General features: G+C 35.6%; 1 protein-coding gene across 9 annotated transcripts in view; it reads left to right on the top strand.

Annotated features, from left to right (window-relative positions):
• Window positions 1–24624, top strand: part of RICTOR (RPTOR independent companion of MTOR complex 2) — a 139025-nt gene that overhangs the window by 83498 nt on the left and 30903 nt on the right. For all 9 annotated transcript variants that reach the window (XM_061393673.1, XM_061393670.1, XM_061393671.1 and 6 more), the window contains 16 exons: window positions 4294–4361; window positions 10217–10299; window positions 11615–11702; window positions 12354–12444; window positions 12557–12623; window positions 12750–12830; window positions 14398–14498; window positions 16253–16418; window positions 17048–17149; window positions 17272–17318; window positions 18766–18901; window positions 19293–19492; window positions 20655–20781; window positions 21175–21339; window positions 21512–21588; window positions 22028–22106. In XM_061393673.1, the coding sequence (XP_061249657.1) occupies window positions 4294–4361; window positions 10217–10299; window positions 11615–11702; window positions 12354–12444; window positions 12557–12623; window positions 12750–12830; window positions 14398–14498; window positions 16253–16418; window positions 17048–17149; window positions 17272–17318; window positions 18766–18901; window positions 19293–19492; window positions 20655–20781; window positions 21175–21339; window positions 21512–21588; window positions 22028–22106 (1678 nt within the window). The remainder of the gene's footprint in view (window positions 1–4293; window positions 4362–10216; window positions 10300–11614; window positions 11703–12353; window positions 12445–12556; window positions 12624–12749; window positions 12831–14397; window positions 14499–16252; window positions 16419–17047; window positions 17150–17271; window positions 17319–18765; window positions 18902–19292; window positions 19493–20654; window positions 20782–21174; window positions 21340–21511; window positions 21589–22027; window positions 22107–24624) is intronic.

The raw sequence follows: 24624 nt of genomic DNA on the forward strand, positions 1-24624 counted from the left end.
CAAATAGTTAAGAACTTTATTAGAAAAGTGAAAAATATGGCACAGAAAAGAAATGGGCTGTTGACAGGGTAGAGGTGGTTGAGGTAGCATTAAAAGTACATGATTGCTAATTAAGTAAAACTGGCCATGTGCCATACATGAACAGTGTTTAACAATGTAAATAGTTCTATTGGTTAATTGATTGTCATAAACTATTACATAGAAAGAAACAAGTGAGATGATTGGATACCAATTATAAAAGAAGAAAGTAGCTGGTAGTAGGCCCCAACTGACAGAGAACCAAAACCTCAGTTATACAACAGCAAGAGAGTGGATTCTGCCAACAGCCTGAATGAACTTAGAAGTAAATGAGTCAGATCAGATCAGTCGCTCAGTCGTGTCCGACTCTTTGCAACCCCATGAATCGCAGCACGCCAGGCCTCCCTGTCCATCACCAACTCCCGGAGTTCACTCAGACTCACGTCCATCGAGTCAGTGATGCCATCCAGCCATCTCATCCTCTGTCGTCTCCTTCTCTTCCTGCCCCCAATCCCTCCCAGCATCAGAGTCTCTTCCAATGAGTCAACTCTTTTCATGAGGCGGCCAAAGTACTGGAGTTTCAGCTTTAGCATCATTCCTTCCAAAGAAATCCCAGGGCTAATCTCCTTCAGAATGGACTGGTTGGAACTCCTTGCAGTCCAAGGGACTCTCAAGAGTCTTCTCCAACACCACAGTTCAAAAGCATCAATTCTTCGGCGCTCAGCTTTCTTCACAGTCCAACTCTCACATCCATACATGACCACTGGAAAAACCATAGCCTTGACTAGACGAACCTTTGTTGGCAAAGTAATGTCTCTGCTTTTCAATATGCTATCTAGGTTGGTCATAACTTTCCTTCCAAGGAGTAAGCGTCTTTTAATTTCATGGCTGCAGTCACCATCTGTAGTGATTTTGGAGCCCAGAAAAATAAAGTCTGACATTGTTTCCAGTGTTTCCCCATCTATTTCCCATGAAGTGGTGGGACCGGATGCCATGATCTTCGTTTTCTGAATGTTGAGCCTTAAGCCAACTTTTTCACTCTCCACTTTCACTTTCATCAAGAGGCTTTTGAGTTCCTCTTCACTTTCTGCCATAAGGGTGGTGTCATCTGCATATCTGAGGTTATTGATATTTCTCCCGGCAATCTTGATTCCAGTTTGTGTTTCTTCCAGTCCAGCATTTCTCGTGATGTACTCTGCATAGAAGTTAAATAAACAGGGTGACAATATACAGCCTTGACGTACTCCTTTTCCTATTTGGAACCGGTCTGTTGTTCCATGTCCAGTTCTAACTGTTGCTTCCTGACCTGCATACAAATTTCTCAAGAGGCAGATCAGGTGGTCTGGTATTCCCATCTCTTTCAGAATTTTCCACAGTTTATGGTGATCCACACAGTCAAAGGCTTTGGCATAGTCAATAAAGCAGAAATAGATGTTTTTCTGGAACTCTATTGCTTTTTCCATGATCCAGCGGATGTTGGCAATTTGATCTCTGGTTCCTCTGCCTTTTCTAAAACCAGCTTGAACATCAGGAAGTTCATGGTTCACATATTGCTGAAGCCTGGCTTGGAGAATTTTGAGCATTACTAGCGTGTGAGATGAGTGCAATTGTGCGGTAGTTTGAGCATCCATTTGCATTGGCTTTCTTTGGGATTGGAATGAAAACGGACCTTTTCCAGTCCTGTGGCCACTGCTGAGTTTTCCCAATTTGCTGGCATATTGAGTGCAGCACTTGCACAGCATCATCTTTCAGGATTTGGAATAGTTAAACTGGAATTCCATCACTTCCACTAGCTTTGTTCGTAGTGATGCTTTCTAAGGCCCACTTGACTTCACATTCCAGGATGTCTGGCTCTAGGTCAGTGATCACACCATCGTGATTATCTTGGTCGTGAAGATCTTTTTTGTACAGTTCTTCTGTGTATTCTTGCCATCTCTTCTTAATATCTTCTGCTTCTGTTAGGTCCATACCATTTCTGTCCTTTATCGAGCCCATCTGCATGAAATGTTCCTTTGGTATCTCTGATTTTGTTGAAGAGATCTCTAGTCTTTCCCATTCTGTTGTTTTCCTCTATTTCTTTGCATTGATCGCTGAAGAAGGCTTTCTTATCTCTTCTTGCTATTCTTTGGAACTCTGCATTCAGATGTTTATATCTTTCCTTTTTCCTTTGCTTTTTGCTACTCTTCTTTTCACAGCTATTTGTAAGGCCTCCCCAGACAGCCATGTTGCTTTTTTGCATTTCTTTTCCATGGGGATGGTCTTGATCCCTGTCTCCTGTACAGTGTCACGAACCTCATTCCATAGTTCATCAGGCACTCTATCTATCAGTTCTAGGCCCTTAAATGTATTTCTCACTTCCACTGTATAATCATAAGGGATTTGATTTAGGTCATACCTGAATGGTCTAGTGGTTTTCCCTACTTTCTTCAATTTAAGTCTGAATTTGGCAGTATGGAGTTCATGGTCTGAGCCACAGTCAGCTCCTGGTCTTGTTTTTGCTAACTGTATAGAGCTTCTCCATCTTTGGCTGCAAAGAATATAATCAACCTGATTTCAGTGTTGACCATCTGGTGATATCCATGTGTAGAGTCTTCTCTTGTGTTGTTGGAAGAGGGCGTTTGTTATGACCAGTGCATTTTCTTGGCAAACTCTATTAGTCTTTGCCCTGCTGCATTGCGTATTCCAAGGCCAAATTTGCCTGTTGCTCGAGGTGTTTCTTGACTTCCTACTTGTGCATTCCAGTCCCCTATAATGAAAAGGACATCTTTTTTGGGTGTTAGTTCTAAAAGGTCTTGTAGGTCTTCATAGAACCGTTCAACTTCAGTTTCTTCAGTGTTACTGGTTGGGGCATAGACTTGGATTACTGTGATATTGAATGGTTTGCCTTGGAAACGAACAGAGATTATTCTGTCGTTTTTGAGATTGCATCCAAGTACTGCATTTCGGACTCTTTTGTTGACCATGATGGCCACTCCGTTTCTTCTGAGGGATTCCTGCCCGCAGTAGTAGATATAATGGTCATCTGAGTTTAATTCACCCATTCCAGTCCATTTCAGTTCACTGATTCCTAGAATGTTGACATTCACTCTTGCCATCTCCTGTTTGACCACTTCCAATTTGCCTTGATTCATGGACCTGACATTCCAGGTTCCTATGCAATATTGCTCTTTACAGCATCGGACCTTGCTTCTATCACCAGTCACATCCACAGCTGGGTATTGTTTTTGCTTTGGCTCCATCCCTTCATTCTTTCTGGAGTTATTTCTCCACGGATCTCCAGTAGCATATTGCACACCTACTGACCTGGGGAGTTTCTCTTTCAGTATCCTATCATTTTGCCTTTCATAGTGTTCATGGGGTTCTCAAGGCAAGAATACTGAAGTGGTTTGCCATTCCCTTCTCCAGTGGACCACATTCTGTCAGATCTCTCCACCAGGACCCGCCCGTCTTGGGTTGCCCCACGGGCATGGCTTAGTTTCATTGAGTTAGACAAGGCTGTGGTCCTAGTGTGATTAGATTGACTAGTTTTCTGTGAGTATGGTTTCAGTGTTTTTGCCCTCTGCTGCCCTCTTGCAACACCTACCGTCTTACTTGGGTTTCTCTTACCTTGGGTGTGGGGTATCTCTTCATGGCTGCTCCAGCAAAGCGCAGCCATTGCTCCTTACCTTGGACGAGGGGTATCTCCTCACCGCCGCCCTTCCTGACCTTCAATGTGGAATAGCTCCTCTAGGCCCTCCTGCGCCCGTGCAGCCAATAATACCTAATTATTTAGTAATATTAGTGAATATACAGCTTGTTGAGCTTGCTTGGTAGAATAAGTAGAATAAGCTTGCTCAGATAAGTTTGGGACAAGACTTTTGAAGTAAAGAGAACACATGTAGTAGCAGAGGTTTATGTGGTAATTTTCTTTGCTAAAGGGCAGTCTTTTGACAGAGATGCTTCTTAAGCAGGCTGGTGGTGTTGCCAGTGCTTACAGGTGTTAGTGAGCTATCTAAGTTTTCAGAAAGAGCAGGAAAAGTAGAACTCAGAAAAGCGGAATTTATAATTTGTTTTAAAACATGAATTTCACATGTGGGAAGGCGTGATCAGTACATAATTGAGTAATTTGCTTTGAGGTAGATCTTATCTTTATTTTTTAAAATGTATTTTAAATTTCCTATGTAATACTTAAATATTAAGTAGTGATAGCTGTTACTCTGATATAGTAATAGGGCAAAACTAACTTTTTATTTAAACATTTAATTTGTTTGACTCTACCCCCACCCCATCCAACAGAGAAGACAGAGAAGCAAGGTTTCTAGCCAGTAAAATGGGAATCATAGCAACATTCCGGTCATGGGCAGGTAAGTTCCTCTGTGTTACTTTGTATCATATAAGACAAACTTGACTATTTTTTCAAATGTTAACTTATTGTAGCATCTCATTTATATGTTAGCATGGTCTTTTTTTATGTGTTATCATTAGAACCAAGAGGGGTTTAATACACAGTATTAAAATTGACCATTTGTAAGTCAACATGCTGATGATAACCTAGGCATTTAAATAATAAATTTGAACATGATCTGTACCAAAAAAGATTTTAAAAATGTTAGTTGAATACATAGCTAAAGTTTCTTACCTTAAAGTATAATGTAGAACGTTATAAATACCTAATAAGCAAGATAGTAGTCCCAAATACCTTTCCTTTTGTTTGTTTTGGGATGTGTTCTTTAAATTTCTTATTGAAATACAGTTGATATATAATGTGCTTCTGGTGTATAGCAGAGTGATTCAGAGAAAGATATATATATATGTTCTTTTTCATATTCTTCCCATTATTGTTTGTTATAATGAATATAGTTGCCTGTGCTATACCTATATTGCAGGACCTTGTTTATTTTATATATAGCAGTGTGTATCTATAAATCCGAACTCCTAATTTATTGCTCCCTCAATTCTTTTCCCCCTTGGTAACCATATGTTTGTTTTCTCTGTTTGCAAGTCTGTTTATGATTTCATAAATAAATTCATTTGTATCATATTTTAGATTCCACATATAAGTGATATCATATAGTATTTGTCTTTGTCTGACTTCATTTAGTACGATGATAATCTGTAGGTCCATTTGTGTTGCTACATATGCCAGTATTTTATTCTATATTATAACTGAATAATATTTCATTTTAAATATATACCACATCTTCTTTATCTGTTCATCTGTTGATGGACATTTAAGTTGCTTCTGTGTCTTAAACTATTAAAATAGTGCTGCGGTGAACACTGGGGTGGATGTTCTTTTCACATTACAGTTTTCCCTGGATATATGCTCAGGAGTGGAATTCCAGGATCGTATGGTAACTCTATTTTTAGTTTTTAAGGAAACATCCATACTATTTTCTAAATGGCTACATTAATTTACATTCCTGCCAATAGTGTGAGGGGCTTTCTGTTGCTCCACAGCCTCTCCGGTATTTATTATTTGTAGACTTTTTAATGCTGGACATTCTTACTGGTGTGAGGTGATAACCTCATTTTAGTTTTGATTTGTATTTGTCTAATAACAATTAGTGATGTTGAACATCTTTTTGTGTGCCTATTGACCATCTGCATGTGTTATTGGAAGACATATCTACGTAGGCCTTCTTCCTTTTTTTTTTTATTAGATTGCTTTGTTTTTTTGTTACTGTGTTGTGTGAGCTGTTTAGATATTTTGGAAGTTAATCCCTTGTCAGTTGCATCATTTGCAAATACTTTCTCCCATTCTGTAAGTTGTCTTTTCATTTTGTTTATGGTTTCCTCTCTATGTAAAAGCTTAAAAATTTGATTAGGTCTCATTTGTCCATTTTTACTTTTGTTGTAAAAATTTTTTTATTGGAGTACAGTTTATATACAATGTTGTGTTAGTTCCAGGTGTACAGCAAAGTGAATCAGTTATACATATATCCACTTAAAAACTTTTTTTCTTCTCAAATAGGCCATTACAAAGTATTGAGCAGTGTTCCCTGTGCTATACAGTAGGTTGTTATTAGTTATCTGTTTTATACATCAAATCAGATCAGATCAGTCGCTCAGTCGTGTCTGACTCTTTGTGACCCCATGAATCGCAGCACGCCAGGCCTCCCTGTCCATCACCAACTCCCGGAGTTCACTCAGACTCACGTCCATCGAGTCAGTGATGTCATCCAGGCATCTCATCCTCTGTCGTCCCCTTCTCCTCTTGCCCCCAGTCCCTCCCAGCATCAGAGTCTTTTCCAGTGAGTCAACTCTTTGCATGAGGTGGCCAAAGTACTGGAGTTTCAGCTTTAGCATCATTCTTTCCAAAGAGATCCCAGGGCTGATCTCCTTCAGAATGGACTGGTTGGATCTCCTTGCAGTCCAAGGGACTCTCAAGAGTCTTCTCCAACACCACAGTTCAAAAGCATCAATTCTTCGGCGCTCAGCCTTCTTCACAGTCCAACTCTCACATCCATACATGACCACAGGAAAAACCATAGCCTTGACTAGACAGACCTTTGTTGGCAAAGTAATGTCTCTGCTTTTCCATATGCTATCTACGGTGATCATAACTTTTCTTCTAAGAAGTAAGAGTCTTTTAATTTCATGGCTGCAGTCACCATCTGCTGTGATGTTGGAGCCCAGAAAAATAAAGTCTGACACTGTTTCCACTGTTTCCCCGTCTATTTGCCAAGAAGTGATGGGACCGGATGCCATGATCTTCGTTTTCTGAATGTTGAGCTTTAAGCCAACTTTTTCACTCTCCACTTTCACTTTCATCAGGAGGCTTTTGAGTTCCTCTTCACTTTCTGCCATAAGGGTGGTGTTATCTGCATATCTGAGGTTATTGATATTTCTCCCGGCAATCTTGATTCCAGCTTGTGCTTCTTCCAGTCCACTGTTTCTCATGATGTACTCTGCATAGAAGTTAAATAAACAGGGTGACAATATACAGCCTTGACGTACTCCTTTTCCTATTTGGAACCAGTCTGTTCCATGTCCAGTTCTAACTGTTGCTTCCTGACCTGCATACAAATTTCTCAAGAGGCAGATCAGGTGGTCTGGTATTCCCATCTCTTTCAGAATTTTCCACAGTTTATTGTGATCCACATGGTCAAAGGCTTTGGCATAGTCAATAAAGCAGAAATAGATGTTTTTCTGGAACTCTATTGCTTTTTCCATGATCCAGCGGATGTTGGCAATTTGATCTCTGGTTCCTCTGCCTTTTCTAAAACCAGCTTGAACATCAGGAAGTTCATGGTTCACATATTGCTGAAGCCTGGCTTGGAGAATTTTGATCATTACTTAACTAACGTGTGAGATGAGTGCAATTGTGCGGTAGTTTGAGCATTCTTTGGCATTGCCTTTCTTTGGGGTTGGAATGAAAACAGACCTTTTCCAGTCCTGTGGCCACTGCTGAGTTTTCCCAATTTGCTGGCATATTGAGTGCAGCACTTGCACAGCATCATCTTTCAGGATTTGGAATAGTTAAACTGGAATTCCATCACCTCCACTAGCTTTGTTGCTTTCTAAGGCCCACTTGACTTCACATTCCAGGATGTCTGGCTCTAGGTCAGTGATCACACCATCATGATTATCTGGGTTGTGAAGATCTTTTTGTACAGTTCTTCTGTATAGTCTTGTCATCTCTTCTTAATATCTTCTGCTTCTGTTAGGTCCATACCATTTCTGTCCTTTATCGAGCCCATCTTTGCATGAAATGTTCCTTTGGTATCTCTCATTTTGTTGAAGAGATCCCTAGTCTTTCCCATTCTGTTGTTTTCCTCTATTTCTTTGCATTGATCGCTGAAGAAGGCTTTCTTATCTCTTCTTGCTGTGCTTTGAAACTCTGCATTCAGATGTTTATATCTTTCCTTTCTCCTTTGCTTTTTGCTTCTCTTCTTTTCACAGCTATTTGTAAGGCCTCCCCAGACAGCCATGTTGCTTTTTTGCATTTCTTTTCCATGGGGATGGTCTTGATCCCTGTCTCCTGTACAGTGTCACGAACCTCATTCCATAGTTCATCAGGCACTCTATCTATCAGATCTAGGCCCTTAAATCTATTTCTCACTTCCACTGTATAATCATAAGGGATTTGATTTAGGTCATACCTGAATGGTCTAGTGGTTTTCCCTACTTTCTTCAATTTAAGTCTGAATTTGGCAGTATGGAGTTCATGGTCTGAGCCACAGTCAGCTCCTGGTCTTGTTTTGCTGACTGTATAGAGCTTCTCCATCTTTGGCTGCAAAGAATATAATCAGTCTGATTTCGGTGTTGACCATCTGGTGATATCCATGTGTAGAGTCTTCTCTTGTGTTGTTGGAAGAGGGCGTTTGTTATGACCAGTGCATTTTCTTGGCAAAACTCTATTAGTCTTTGCCCTGCTGCATTGCGTATTCCAAGGCCAAATTTGCCTGTTACTCGAGGTGTTTCTTGACTTCCTACTTGTGCATTCCAGTCCCCTATAATGAAAAGGACATCTTTTTTATACATAGATGTTTAAACATTTTATACATACATGTTTTATACATAGTAGTGTATATATGTCAGTCCTGGTCTTCCAATGTATCCCCACCTCCATCCCCTGGTAACCATAAGTTTGTTTTCTATGTCTATGACTTGACTTTACTTCTGTTTTATAAGTAAGTTTATTTGTATCCTGTCCCCTTTTCTTTAGATTGCACATGTAAGCAATATCATATCTGTCTTTCTGTGTCTGAATTACCTCACTCAGCATGACAGTCTCCAGTTTCATCCACGTTGTTGCAGATGGCATTATTTTTCTTTTTTATTGCAGTAGTAGTGCATTGTATATATGTACCACATATTCTTGGTATATCATGTTCTTAGTTTGTGAAAATGACTATACTATCCAAAGCAATCTACAGATTCAGTGCAATCTCTGTCAAATTACCAATGGCATTTTCCTCAGAACTAGAACAAAAATTTGTATGGAAACACAAAAGGCCCTGAATAGTGAACGCAATTTTGAGAAAGAAAAAATGGAGCTAGAGGAATTAGTCTCCCTGACTTCAGACTAGCCTACAAAGCTACATTTATCAAAATGATATGGTATTGGCACAAAGACAGAAATATATAATCAATAGAAAAGGATAGAAAGCCCAGAAATAAACCCACTCACCTATGGTCAATTAATCTATGACAAAGGAGGCAAGAATATGCAGTGGAGAAAAGATAGTTTCTTCAATAAGTGGTTGGTGCTAGGAAACTGGACAGCTACATATAAAAGAATGAAATTAGAACATTCTTTGCATCATACACAAAAATAAATTCAAAATGTACTAAAGACCTCTAAGGCCAGACACTATAAAGCTCTTAGAGGAAAATATAGGCAAAACACCCTTTTACCCAAATCACAGCCTGATCTTTTTTAAATTTTTTTATTCATTTCTCCTAACGTAGTGAAAAAAACAAAACAAAAAAACCAAAATAAACAAATGGGATCTAATTTAACTTAAAAGCTTTTATACAGCCAAGGGAACCATAAACAACAGAAAGGCAGCCCTCAGACTGGGAGAAAATATTTGCAAATGAAGCAACTGTCCAAGGGATTAATCTCCAAAATATATAAATGATTCATGCAACTCAATATCAAAGACACAAATGAAATGACTCAATCAAAAAATGGGTGGAAGGTCTAAATAAATATTTCTCCAAAGAAGACATACAGATGGCCAAAAAGCAGATGAAAAAATGCTCAATATCATTAGGAAATGCAAATCAAAACTACAGTGAGGTATCACTGATCAGAATGGCATTGTTAAAGAATCTGTAGGCAGTAAATGTAGAGAAAGTGTGGAGAAAAGGGACCCCTCCTACACTCTTACTGGGAATGTAAATTGAAACAGCCACTATTGGAGAACCGTATGGAGATTCCTTAAAAAACTAAAAATATCAATAGAGCTACCATATGACGTAGCAATCCCACTCCTGGGCAAATACCCAGAGAAAGCCATATTTTTGCTCTTATTTCTATTGCTGAGCAGTCCAGAATTTCTTGAGAACCTTTTTGAATGTAATTTAAATGGTAAATTTATTGATAATCTCTACTTAGTTGGAAATTCAGAGAATGTTTGAAATATACTATCACTTACGATGATCAAATAATATAATAGTGTAATTTAGCTTTGAAAAATGTCACATTTTGTATTATGAATACATCTTTTGAAATTCAAATCAGTGATTTTTTTTTTATCCTTTATAGGTATTATTAATTTATGTAAACCTGGAAACTCTGGGATTCAGTCTCTAATTGGAGTACTTTGCATTCCAAATATGGAAATAAGGGTAGGTAAAAATTACTCTGTATCAGAATTTTAGTGGAGGAAATTAATTGGAGAAAAGTTTCAAGTGGTGTTTTTCCTCATGAATTGTTAATCTGTATCACAGAACATTTTAAAAATACAGGAATAAATATTTATGACTTAGTTGTACACTAAGGAAAAGAATATGAATCATTTGAAACAATGCTGTTGTTAGGAACTATGGATGTATTAAAATTATATTAAAATATGGCATTAATTATGCCTTTTCTTTCTTTGAAATTAACTATGCTTTATTTAATAAAAGGTATAGACATTTCACAGGGGCATTCTCATTGTAAAAGTTTCAAGCAATACAGAAAACTATACTTAGGGGAAAGTAAGCATAGTAGTTATGCAACTTATGCCTTCTAACTTTTATTTTTATGTTATGAGCAATGGTTTTGATTAGAATTGGGGTACTTATGTGCTTAATTATTAGACATAGCCCTAAATTATTAGGGCTTTACTGGTGGCTCAGATGGTAAAGAATCTGCCTGCAATGCAGGAGACCCAAGTTCTGTCCCTGAGTTGGGAAGGTCCACTGGATAAGGAAATGACAACCCACTCCAGTTTTCTTGCCTGGAGAATTCCATGGGCAGAGGAGCCTGGCGGGCTACAGTCTATGGGGTCACAGAGAATCAGACACAACTGAGTAACTAACACTTCACTTTCTAAATTATTAATGTGTACAAATTGTATAAAACAGCTAAAACAGATTGAAATTAGAGGGAAAGAAATTAACTCTTCACAAGGTTCTTCCTTTTCCCCTTCTGCGTTTTTCTTTTAATGTTCAAAAGAACAAAACTTGCCCCCCTGTTTCTAATTATTAGTACAAATATTAGCTAGAGGTGCCTTGCTTAAAATGTGAACTAAAAACAAAAGCATTTAAACCATGGAAGGATGTAATTAAGGATGGAAAGATCTATAAGCAGGGAACTAAAGGTTCCAATTCAGCTGACTTCTTACTCAGCAAAAAAACATGCTCTTTTGAGTTTGGCCAGACTGATTTTATTATTTATAGCTCCATGACCTTAGGCAAATTATTTTAAACCTTTAAATCTATTTCTTCATGTCTACAATGGGGATAATACAAGATTTATTGAAAAAGTTACATCATGTATATGTAGTAAGCATTCAGTACTTTTCTCTAATATAGGCAGAAACAGTAGTTTTCTAAAATATAGTAGTTCTCTTTTTACCAATTTTTAAATCTGTGAATAGGACATTTAAAAATTTTTAAGTGAAGATTTATTCTGTAAAAACAAATGAACTGTATTTTTTTTTTTTTTTACTTTCAGCGAGGTCTCCTTGAAGTGCTTTATGATATATTTCGTCTTCCTCTACCTGTTGTGACTGAAGAGTTCATAGAAGCACTACTCAGTGTAGGTAAGTATTGAAGTGCATTCACTGTTCATATATTGTGATTTTTTAAATGACTTACCTAATGGAGGCAGAATCCCTCGAAGGGAAAATACTAAAATAAGTATTGAATATCACTTTCTTTTCTTATTGCATATTTGTGGCATGAAATTAATATAAAAATAAAATCTCAGGTGAACTTCTAAAAAGAAATTTTAATTTCTTCTCTGTCATCATAATTCCTGAAATTAGCAGTGAAATTAATAATAGAAGGATGGATCAAGAAAGGAAGAGAGGAGATAATAAGAAACCTTTTGCAATTCTCAAATTAGATTATTTGATTTTTAAATTTTATTTTAGCTAAATGACTCTAAACCCTTGAATGAAGAAAGTTAAAGTTAGATTTATGTAAACCCTTCATTTACAGAAATCATTTTTTTCTGTACGCCTTTTTGAGTCTTTTTCTTTTCTTTTTTTTTTAGCCAACAGTTAACATTATTTATAGCCTGATTGTATGCTATGCTGTGCTAAATTGCTTCAGTTGTGTCTGACCCTTTGCGACCCTATGGAGTGTAACTTGCCAGGCTCCTCTGTCCATGGATAGCTTGTTTAGCTGATGGTTATTTAAACTGTTTCATTGATGTACTATTTTCTTCTAACTATCTAAATTTATTTTAGATCCAGGTAGATTCCAAGACAGTTGGAGGCTTTCAGATGGCTTTGTAGCAGCTGAGGCAAAAACTATTCTTCCTCATCGTGCCAGATCCAGGTAGAATTTAAGTACAGAAATAATTCAGATTTATTACAGTTGCTATTGTTATGTTCAGTTTTCTAGTGTATGGAACAAGATTTAAAATTTTCTGTGCTGTATTTATTTCCAGGCCAGACCTCATGGATAATTATTTGGCACTGATACTCTCAGCATTTATTCGTAATGGACTTTTAGAAGTAAGAATTATAAACCTTCTTCTATTTTATTTTCTCTAGCAGTTCTTTCAGAGCAACAAACATGATGCATAGGTGTGTTCATGTATGCTATTTTGCAACTGTGATATTTTCTTTTTATTTTCAAAGGGTTTGGTTGAGGTAATAACAAACAGTGACGACCATATCTCAGTTAGAGCCACCATCCTTTTAGGAGAACTTTTACATATGGTAAGTTTAACAACTTTTGATTATGTTTTGTACATTAATGTTTTAATTTATGAAACAAGGCTATTTTAACAGTGTTACTTTGCATTATCTCAAAAACATAAGTTTGCATTTATTTGGATATGTATCTTTGCATTACAAAGAGCCCTTGATACTTTGTATCATATATATATATAGGCTAGTTTTTTAAATGGAAAAAATATAAAGTACTGAATACTCACTTTCAATGTTGACATTTTGAGTCCATAAATATCTTTCTTTAGAATCTTTAGAATGACTTCCTACCTAAAAATTACAGAATTACAAAACTATAGATATTACTTTAATCAGCTAGGGATCGAATTGATAACAGTAAGTGCGTAAATTTTAGAAAACTTTGTGAAGGAAAAATCTAAATTTAACTGCCTTATTTGAACATGTACTTCTCTGTAAACTTGTCAGTTGAGGTTTGTTTTGAAAGGTGGGACTCTTTTTTGGGGGGACATGGTTTTATGACATCAGTAACTTGTGGAAACAAGGAGCTAGCCAAGTGATCTGATCATTTTCAATACCTAGCAGATGAAGTAGTGAGGGTACTCTGACCATTTACAAATTAGAAATTTATATTTCTAAGTCTGTTAGTTAACAAGTGTGAAAGTCGCTCAGTCATGTCCAGCTCTTTGCAACCCCATGGACCATAGCCTGCCAGGCTCCTCTGTCCATGGAATTCTCCAGGCCAGAATACTGGAGTGGGTAACCGTTTCCTTCTCCAGGGGATCTTCCCAGCCCAGGGATTGAACCAGGTCTCCTGCATTGCAAGTGTATTCTTTACCGTTTGAGCCACCAGGGAATCCCATTAGTTAATAAAATACTAAATAAAAAGAACCACTCTGAACTCATTAAGGAAGAAGTAACCCTATGGTAAATCATTTGAAATTATGTTACGGCTTGTTATTACTGTCAGATTATTTTTTGTTTTTATAGTTGTGTCTGGCCCCCTCCATCACCAGGGTTTTTTCTATATAGAAGTTCAGCTTTGTGAGTGAGGAAAAGAAAATTAAGCAGTTTAATGATAACTGTCTTGTTTATCAGTAAGTTATTTAGCCACTTGCTCTGTTAAGCCCATCTATGAAAGAATTAATGTTGCAGGTTTTGTTTGGAAAGCAAAAGGCAAGTTTCTTAAAGATTGTTGGAATTATGAGACAAACCTCTTTTGAGAAGCTGGCTTTTAAACCTAAGAGGTAAACTTGTAAATTATGATATTGCATCCAGCATTTTAAATTCTACTTTTAACATAACATTATAGCACTGAATCTAAGTTTTGACCTAACATCCTTTTAAATTATTTAAGAATTGAGTTTAATTGGATACCACTTAAGATTATAAATTAAAGTTAAGATTAAGAATCTATGGAATTTAGAGTTTTATTAATGTAATCTGAGCCTGTATCCTTGTATTTGTTATATGTCATCCTTGATGAAAGCAAATAAGATAAAAATAATAATATGTATCAGAAAGTAAATAATTAACTCTGTGGCTAACATAAAATACGCTTTTTTAACTTTTTATAAAATACTATTTTTCATTTTAGGCAAACACAATTCTTCCTCATTCACATAGCCATCATTTGCACTGCCTGCCAACCCTAATGAATATGGCTGCATCCTTTGATATCCCTAAGGAAAAGAGATTGTAAGTATCCAGGTTCTAGCAAAGCTTGTGCGTAGTATATTTAATACTCACTTAGATGTCCTTATCTTCTTTTTAAGAAAGTAGTATATATAGGTTATTCCTGAGAATTCTTTTAGGGAAGCCTTTGGATAAGAGGAAAGTTTGTAGTTTTTTAAAAATAATTTGTATTTTAGGCTACAAAGTATTTTGGCTTGGTAAAGTCAACCTTTTCTCACGTGTTTCTGGACAAGGACATAAAATTTCTACTGGATCAGTAAAAATATTGGGATTGAGAGTTTTTTGGACAATTGTATGTTTTGAGCAACAATTCAGTCTCTTTCTCAATGTCTAAATTATATCAGATTAAAGCACAAAGACTGTTATTTTTTTTATATATGGGGTTAAAAATGTTGAGGAAAAAAAATGTTGGAATTTAGTAGCCCATACTTTAGGCATCGAAGTAAGCTAAACTCTTGGTGCTAAAGGAAATACTGCAAATATAGAATTTATAAACTAAAGTACGGTAATACAGCTGTAACTCTGCTGGAATTCGAGGACTAATAATAAAATATAATTTAAGGTGGAGGAGCTTGATTGTATAGTGATAGTAGAAATCTTTTTTCATCTGATAAAAATTATGTCTAGTCCAGGGATGTCTTTTTTTTTCTCTCTTTATGATCAGAAAAATTTATATATTTAGGCTTCATTTTTTTTTCCCGTAATGTTTTAAAATGTTGTTCATTAGCTTAGTCAGAAACAGGAATTTTTTTAAGTTATACTACAATTCTCAAAAGTTTAGTTAGCTTTATTAATTTAAAAGTACATATAAGGGCTTCACTATAAATAAATAGTATTTTTTTATCAATTTAAAATCTACCAATGAGAATACTATTATTTAACAGATTGAAGTTGTATTATAAACTGAGGGCATTAGGGATCATCAGTTCTGACTTCAGGCTTACATTGGTATTGGTAGCATTCAGCTCTTATTTTAGTAGTTTTCTTCATGGAAAAAATGTACTTTCTCAAAGCCTGGTAGACCTGAACTCTTTGAGTCAGCTTATGGCCATGGATTTTAGCATTCATCAGGAATTCAAATTTACCTTCAAAATTCCAATGATAATAGAATTTTTTTTTGAGCTTGGTAAGCTGTCTTTACTGATAAGTACTTGCCAATCTGGGCACATCTCAAAGTTTTTAAATTTTGAATCCAGTTTGTATTTATTACAATTTCTGAAGTTGAGACTTGACTGCCACCAAATTCTTAAAAACTGTACTTTTTATATACCACAAAAAGGGAATTAAAAATAATTTTTAAAAGGATTCCATTTACATTTACAGATTAGTAGGTAAAATAGAGACTGTTCAGTTAATTTTGGTTATCCAACCTCATACCTTAAACAAAAATCAGTTTCATATGGATCAAGGCCTTAAATGTGAAAAGCAGAGTTTTAAAATAAGAAAATATATAAAACTTCAGTTTGGACCTTGAGGAAGGAGTTCTTAAAACTAACATACGACTGTACCACCACCACTATAAGAAAAAATTAGTATGTTTTGCTGAATCTGAATAATTAGTGTTTCTTCATACAAATCAGCAGTGTTCTTGTTTTTTTTTTTCTTTGTGGTTCCAAATTTGATTAAATCGTTTACTTTTTAGTAACAGTATCTAGCCTGCATTTATGTAAGTTTCGATAGAATAGTTTACCAAAGTGATCTCTTTAAAATTATGCTATCCCTGCTACAGTATTAATTGAATTTTTTTCCTCATTTAGGCGAGCCAGTGCAGCTTTGAACTGTTTAAAACGCTTCCATGAAATGAAAAAACGAGGACCTAAACCTTATAGCCTTCATTTAGATCACATTATTCAGAAAGCAATTGCAACACATCAGAAACGGGATCAGTATCTCCGAGCTCAGAAAGATATATTTGTTCTTAAGGTACTGATGCAGAAGATGCGATTTTTACTTTAATTTCCTAATTCTTAACCTCTGTATTTTAGTAGGCATATACATGCTTGAGTTAGCAGTTTTATTCATGCATATGGATTTTCAAAAAGCTTCTAATAAGTTTTATAATGATTGGACAGTTAAGCTGAGTTTTTATAACTTTTTGAAGAACCTTGATAATTCTCCTTTTTTTTTTTTTTTTTTTAAAGTCAGAGATGGTGATGATGTATTTGCAAAGACTTTATCTCAAAAAAATTTAAAGTTTTCCTTTCAGTTTAATTGCTCAGTCATGTCCGACTCTTTGCCGACCCCATGCACTGCAGCAAACCCGGCCTCCCTGTGCATCACCAACTCACGAAGTTTACTCAAACTCGTGCCTTTTGAGTTGGTGATACCATCCATCTCATCCTCTGTCGTTCCCTTCTCCTCCTGTCTTCAATCTTTCCCAGCATCAGGGTCTTTGTAAATGAGTCAGTTCTTCACATCAGGTGGCCAAAGTATTGAAGCTTCAGCATAAGTCCTTAAATGAAAAATTTTTCTTTTTGTTTTTAAAATTTCAACTGTTATTTGATGTAAGGCCAGTTTTTCTTAATTTTTCTTATTACTTTCTGGTGATTTAGGATACAGAGGAAGCTCTTCTAATGAACCTTAGAGATAGCCAAGTCCTTCAACATAAAGAGAATCTTGAATGGAATTGGAATCTTATTGGGACCATTCTTAAGGTATGATAGGATACTTCTTGATAATGGCTTGATTGTTTTCATTATATTATTCATTGCAATTTATCATAATTATATGTTAAGGAATTAATAAGTACATAATACAACATATTATGTTTTTCTAGTGGCCAAATGTAAATCTAAGAAACTATAAAGATGAGCAGTTGCACAGGTATGTAAGAACTGTTTTACATTTAAATATAAAGAACTCAAATTTGAATTATATTATGCCTGATACCTGTTAAAAGTAGTAATTGATGTTTTAAATATACATTGTTACTTTTTAATAGTTGGTATTCAGTAGGTACATATTGATATATGTTTTTATATATAGCTTGTGTTTTGTAACCAGAAATCATCAACTAATTCTTTTTCTGGTTATTTACATTCTGGTTTTAGTTTTGGAACAAATGAAGTACTTAAGATAAAAGTTTTATCAAATCAAGAGTATCAGCCATGTACTAATCTTGGCCCTAACATATGAGAATGATACATTAAGAGCATAATGTCTCCCTCTCAAAACTATGGCCATTTTAAATATTCTAATTTCTTTTGCCTGTGACTTTGGAGGTTATTCATTCTTTTTCCTCTTTACACTGTTAACCAGCCACACCTTCCATAAAACAGCTTATATTTATAGCATATACAATACTTAAGGGTATTATGCTGTTTTCTAGTGCCCCATGCATTTTTATTCCTTCTGAGTTTAGATTACCCAACCACCAGCGTTGATTTCTTTGAATAAAAGAGCTTTTACTTCATGTTTTTGAAAAGTTCACATCGTTGGTATTATTATTATTATTATCATCTCTTCACATTTTGAGAAATGTATAGAACATATAAATTACGTTGGGATAAAGAAGCATAGCACTGACTTTTCCAACTTGTGAGAACAGATATGAAGTCTCATTCAACTTTGTTTTTCCAGCTCCTGGACCTGGCATCTTTATTACATTGGATAATAGCGTAGAAATTAAATTGAACTAAGTTAAATGGAAGCTTAGAACATAATGTTGAAAATTATAACATGAAAATATCATCCATTGCTTTATAAATTCAGTTGTTTAAATTTTACCTGAAGCTTTTGTGGTTGACTTTTGCCTAATTGTGAAGAACTGACAAAATCATAGTGTAGTAACATTTATGTGCAGTTATCTAGTATAAATTCATAAAGTATAGTAGAAGAAAATATATATATTCTAGGTTTAAATAGAGTTTAAAAAAAAAGACCTAACAGTAAAATAAAATGTATACCTGTCAAAAACAAAAAGAAGAATGAAAATTTATATCCAGGTGGTTTCATCATATTTATCCAACTGTGTATCTTCTAGCAGTGTTATGTTTGCATTTTTCCTGCTGAGCATCTTCTCCACTATTTTCTATCAGGCGTCCCACCAAAAAATTCTTATCTCATGAAGATATATTTTATAATGAAAGGGATTGTTCGTGTGTGTGTGTGTGTGTGCGTGCGCGCACGTGCATGTGTAGAATGTACCAAATGTGTTTATTAAATTTACCCCAATGGTTTAAACTCAAAACATATTCAAAAGCTGTGGTTAAGATTCTAAAATAATTATTTGGTTTATTACTTTGTTGCTGATTTTTTATTTTAACCTTAGGTTTGTACGAAGACTACTTTATTTTTACAAGCCCAGTAGTAAGTTATACGCCAATCTGGATCTGGATTTTGCCAAGTCCAAGCAGCTCACAGTTGTGGGTTGTCAGTTTACAGAATTTCTTCTTGAGTCTGAAGAGGTAATAGGCACTTTGAATATTTTCCAGAGCACATGTTTTTCACTGAATTTGACCCCTTCCTTTTATTTTTGAATATGTATAAGCTATATTTGGAAACATAGAATGAGCCCAGACCTAGATTTTTATCCTTAGTCACTAGCTATCTATGTGACTTTGGACAAGTTATTTGCCTTCTAAAAGACCTGGTTTTCTTTTGGTAAAATAGAAAATAATACCATCTCATGCAGCATTGTATTGAATGGGATTAAAAAGAACAGATACTCAGAGATTAATGTCTGTTATTAGAAACTTCATTATTATTAAATCTTTTGGACTTGATTAATCAAGTTGATTTTTCTAATTGTAGGCCCTGACTGCTTTTCTAGCAATATCATAATGTATTTGCTTTTAGGATGGGCAGGGATACTTAGAAGATCTAGTAAAGGATATTGTTCAGTGGCTCAATGCCTCTTCTGGAATGAAACCTGAAAGAAGCCTTCAAAATAATGGTTTATTGACTACTCTTAGTCAACACTACTTTTTATTTATTGGAACACTTTCTTGCCACCCTCATGGCGTCAAAATGCTGGAGAAATGCAGCGTATTTCAATGGTGAGCATTCCTAGATTCTGTTTCAGTATATACCTAAACTTTATTTTTAATGTGATCAGAAAGGGTATGCTTTTTAGTCTGTGTACCTGTATTTGGTAAGTTTTATTGTTGTTGTTCAGTCTCTCAGTCATGTCCATCTCTTTGTGACCCCGTGGACTGCAGCATGCCAGGCTTCCCAGTCCTCCATCTCCCGGAGCTTGTTCAAACTCATGTCCATTGAGTCAGTGATGACATCCAACCATCTTGTCCTCTGTTGTCCCCTTCTCCTCCTGCCTTCAGTCTTTTCCAACATCAAGATCTTCTCTAATGAGTCAGCTCTTCACATCAGGTGGCCAAAATATTGGAGCTTCAGCTTCTGCACCAGTCCTTCCAATGAATAAATATTCAGGGTTGATTTCCTTTAGGATTGACTGGTTTGATCTTGCAGTCCAAGAGACTTGCCTGTGAGTGTCCTGGAGTCTCTGGTGGAAGCATGGGTTGACAGTGGCCTGCTGCAGGGTCAGGGACACATACTATAACAGTCCTGGAGCCTGCTGGCATAAGTCCTTTTGAAGGAGGTCACCATTACCCCTACCATAGTTTGGCCTCAGACCAAACAATAGGGAAGGAACACAGCCCCACCCATCAGCAGAAAATTGGATTCAAGATTTACTAAGCTTGGCCTTGCCACTAGAGCAAGATCCAGTTTTCCCCACAGCCAGTCCCTCCCATCAGGAAGCTTCCACAAGCCTCTAATCCTTAACTGTCAGAGGGCAGACAGAATGAAAACCACAATCACAGAAAACTAACCAAACTAATCACATGGACCACAGCCTTGTCTAACTCAGTGAAACTATGAGCCATGCCGTGTAGGGCCACCCAAGATGGATGATGGGTCATGAAGAGTTCTGAAAAAATGTGGTCCACTGGAGAAGGAAATGGCAAACCACTTCAGTATTCTTGCCTTGAGAACCCCACAAATAGTATGAAAAGGCAAAAAGTTTTGTTAAAATACAAAAAAATTTTGATTAGAGTTGTCTTGATGCTCTGATGCTTTTTAAAAAATGGGATATTTCTTAAGTGCTTTCTTTTAGAAATGCTTAGGAATTTTAAAATATTTGTTGAATTAATGAATCAGTACAGTAATTTCTAGTAACCTTTATTATTTTCATCATTTTTTTAGTTTACTTAACCTTTGCTCCTTGAAAAACCAAGATCACTTGCTAAAACTGACCGTTTCAAGCTTGGACTATAGTAGAGATGGTTTGGCCAGGGTCATCCTTTCCAAAATCTTAACAGCAGCCACTGATGTGAGTATAACATAGGCAATAGAGCTATAAATTCATAACTAGTTAGTTCAGTATTTTATCAACTTTAGCCTAATAAAATTATAAATTTTAAGACTATGGGATGGAATTTGAGTTTATTTTTAAATTTTAGTTTGTCCAGAGAACTCGACTACCGTACCCATTTTTTTATATAAAGAGAAATGCTTTGAAGCAGCTAGATAGATACAGTATTTTATTATACTGGGACTAAAAAATATATTTGTATCAAGGGCTAGACTGTCAATTCCAGTCTTTCTGCCCTTTTCAAGTGTAAAACTATTCTAAAACAAAGTCAGATGGACTGTCTATAGTGAAGTTTGGATGGTGGTGGTTGGTTTTTGTTTTTTTTTTTAATGTTCTCATTTATCTTTATAGGCCTGCAGACTGTATGCAACAAAACATTTAAGAGTGTTACTGAGAGCTAATGTTGAATTCTTCAATAATTGGGGAATTGAATTACTAGTGACCCAGCTGCATGATAAAAACAAAACGATTTCTTCTGAGGCCCTTGATATTCTCGATGAAGCATGTGAAGACAAGGTGAAGTTTCGTTATCTTGTAATAAAATACTTAGATATAAATTTTTATGAAACTATTCAAGTTTGATAGAAAACTGTGTGGAATTATAATGTATGTAATATAGTGGTTTTGGAAGTAGAGAATTTACTATCTTCATGCAGTTATTAATTTGCCTAATAATTATTTATTTTAGGCCAATCTTCATGCACTTATTCAGATGAAGCCAGCTTTATCTCACCTTGGGGACAAGGGTTTGCTTCTCCTCCTGAGGTAAATTTTAAGAAAATTTTTCTTGTAGTTATGTTTTGTTTTGTGTGCTCTCTGGCAGTGTGTATTAAAGCTGGATTCAAATCTGTAAAGGAAGCACTCTAAAGAGTTTAGCTGTTAACTTCTGAAAGAGGCCCATTTTAGAATATTGGGCATCCTTTAATACTGAAACTCTGGCTTTTCATTGTTTTCCATAGTGTCTCTTTTTCATCTCTATGTGTCCTCATTCTTTTTATAACATTTTCTTTACTGTGGTTGGATTCATGTTTTTTGCAAAGATTTTCAAAGTATTTGTATTTGAAATTATAAGATAATTGACCTCTTTAAGGCACACTGTTCTTAAAGTCTTTGGGCTTAAGTGTATTTGGTTTGAGATACTTTAGCTTTTTAAACAATTTTTTGTGAGACCCAATGTTAAACTGTTGCCTGTTGCACTTTACAGATTTCTCTCCATTCCAAAAGGGTTTTCCTATTTGAATGAAAGGGGTTATGTAACAAAACAGTTGGAAAAGTGGCACAAGGTAACTTTCTGTTGAATAAGTTTCAGTTTGTATGTTTTTATTTTGGAAAATAGATTCGAGGATTTTGAAATTAAAGTTAAATATTTAAATATTCATATAAAGTCAGGTCTTCAAATTCTGTTAATTATTTATATTCATATTTATCCATTTTTTAAACTACAGTTATTTTATAGTGTGAACTGTTGATTTTGTATGTTTTCTGTTGAAATTTTGCTTTCAGCTTTAATCTACTGGCATCATTTGTCAACCCTACTTACCATCATCATTTCTTTTATTTTGGATTCCTTTTACAGCCCTTTTGAACTGAAACTTAAAACAGTTTTCCTAACTGAAGATTATAAAACAGTTCTACCAAGCAGATATAATAATCTAATTATTAAACTTCATTTTAGGGTAGACTTTTCATAAATCTGAGAACAAACTTCTTGCTGTTGTACATAACAGGGAAATCTAGGAAGAAGGGACTAGTTTGAAGGTATTAGTTATCACTCTAGCTTTTCTTTAGCTGGTCATCACTGTGGCTTCAGTTAACTTGAAGCATTATAAATCATCAAAGCATCTTAGAAGCTCATAGAATAATCAGTCCTAATATAAATGATTCCCAGATTTTCCTTTATTGAATTCAGATCATTGTTTATATTGTCTATATTGAACCATATTTCATAAGATAGTCTCATTTAAAAAAAAATAATGAAACTATAGTTATAGTTACCAGAGGTGAATGTGGGGGTAGAGAAAATTGGATGAAGGCAGTCAAAAGATGCAAACTTCCATTTATACACTTATAATAAGTAAGTACTAGGGATATAATGTACAACATGATAAATATAATTAGCTTTGTTGAATGTTTTATATGACAGTTGTTGAGTAAATCCTGAGAGTTCTTATCACAAGGGAAAATATTTTATTTCTTTAGTTTGTATCTGTATAAAATAATGTATGTTCACTAAACTTACTGTGATAGTCATTTCAGATGTGTGTAAGTCAAATCATTATGTCAGTTGTACACACTGCTAGATGTCAATTATCTCTCAGTAAAACTGGATGGAAAAGAAATACCGTAAAGCATACTGTAACTGTAAAGCATACAACTTAAGGCATGGAGTCTTTGAATAATTGGTGAATTGGAAAACTGAAATAAAGACATAATAGTTTCATTCCCTAAACAGAATATTATCCTCACTTTAAAAAAAAAAAAAGTGAAAATATCTAGGAATACCGAATATGTAGTTTAGAAGCAAAATTGGTAAGAGCTTGAACTTCAGTGGTGGTGAGGTTTGATAGAGACACATTTTCTGGGCATTTTTAAAATAAGATGGACAGAATTCATGAACTGATTGGATATAATAAATGAGGACTACTTGACTCTTACGGTTTCTGATTTGAATGCCTGAGTAAATAATGGCTCATCATTAAGAAACTGTGATCTGCAGGATTGAGGATACTAAATTTTGAATAAGTTGAACTGCTGTTGCCTATGGGATGGCAAGTGATGGTATCCAGAAAATACTTGGAAATGTGGATCTGGAGCTGAAGATGGCGGTTTGGGAGTTGTCAGTGAATAGTAGTAGTTGAAATTTGAATTGAGTGAGATCACCAAGGGAAATGTAAAGAACAAAAAAATAAAACTGGAAATTGCTCCCTAGAAAACACTCTGCTTTAATGAGGGGAACAAAAGGATGGGGACACTGAGGAAAAATTATCAGAATGATTTCACTAAAGGATGCTTCAGGAAGGAGAGGCCAGTGGTATATATTCTTGAGAGAGGTCAGATAAGGTAAACACTAGGAAAAACACTGTTGAATGTGACAGGTCATTGGTGAATTTTGCCAGAGCAATTTCAGTAGAAAGTTGCAAACAGATGCTAACTTGCAGTTATAGTGAGTTTAGCCAGTAAATGGGAGGTGTAAAAACAAAGACAATATAGTCTACTCTCTCAAATTAATTAGCGAATGGGAAATTAATTAGTGAATAGTGATTGCCTACCATTAAACTTAGTTCTTTTCAAGTATTACCTCATTTAATCCTCACAGCAACTCTGTGAAATGTTTTCTATTATTTCTGTTTTATCAAGGAAAATGTAGAAGCTAAGATGAATAACCTAATTTATCCTAGGTAACAAAGCTTGAAAATAACAGAGCCAGGGGCACTTTTTGATTCCAAAGCCCTTGATGCTCTTTCCTCAGTGTTTGATATTCTCCCAGTAGTTTGTAGCATGCCATGATAAAGCTGATGCTCTTTTTCTGGGTAATAAAACATCCAGGCCAGAATCATACTGAAAGTCCAGTCGTTTGATTTAAAACTTTCTCTGCTAGCCCAGGCTTGGTACAGACTTAGAAACCTGCAGTAAAAGAGGGGGTATGGTTCATTTAATCACTCTTTATTGTTTATCTCCTCCCCATTTACCAGCTGCAGATGTAGGGCCTCTCCAGCTTTAGAGCAGGAGGGAGAGGAGGAGGAACGGATGAGAATTCGTGGACAGTCTTACCCAGCTGATGCAGTTGTTACCTGGGGCTGT

Source organism: Bos javanicus, chromosome 20 (genome assembly GCF_032452875.1).
Source record: "Bos javanicus breed banteng chromosome 20, ARS-OSU_banteng_1.0, whole genome shotgun sequence".
Classification (NCBI taxonomy): Eukaryota; Metazoa; Chordata; class Mammalia; order Artiodactyla; family Bovidae; genus Bos; species Bos javanicus.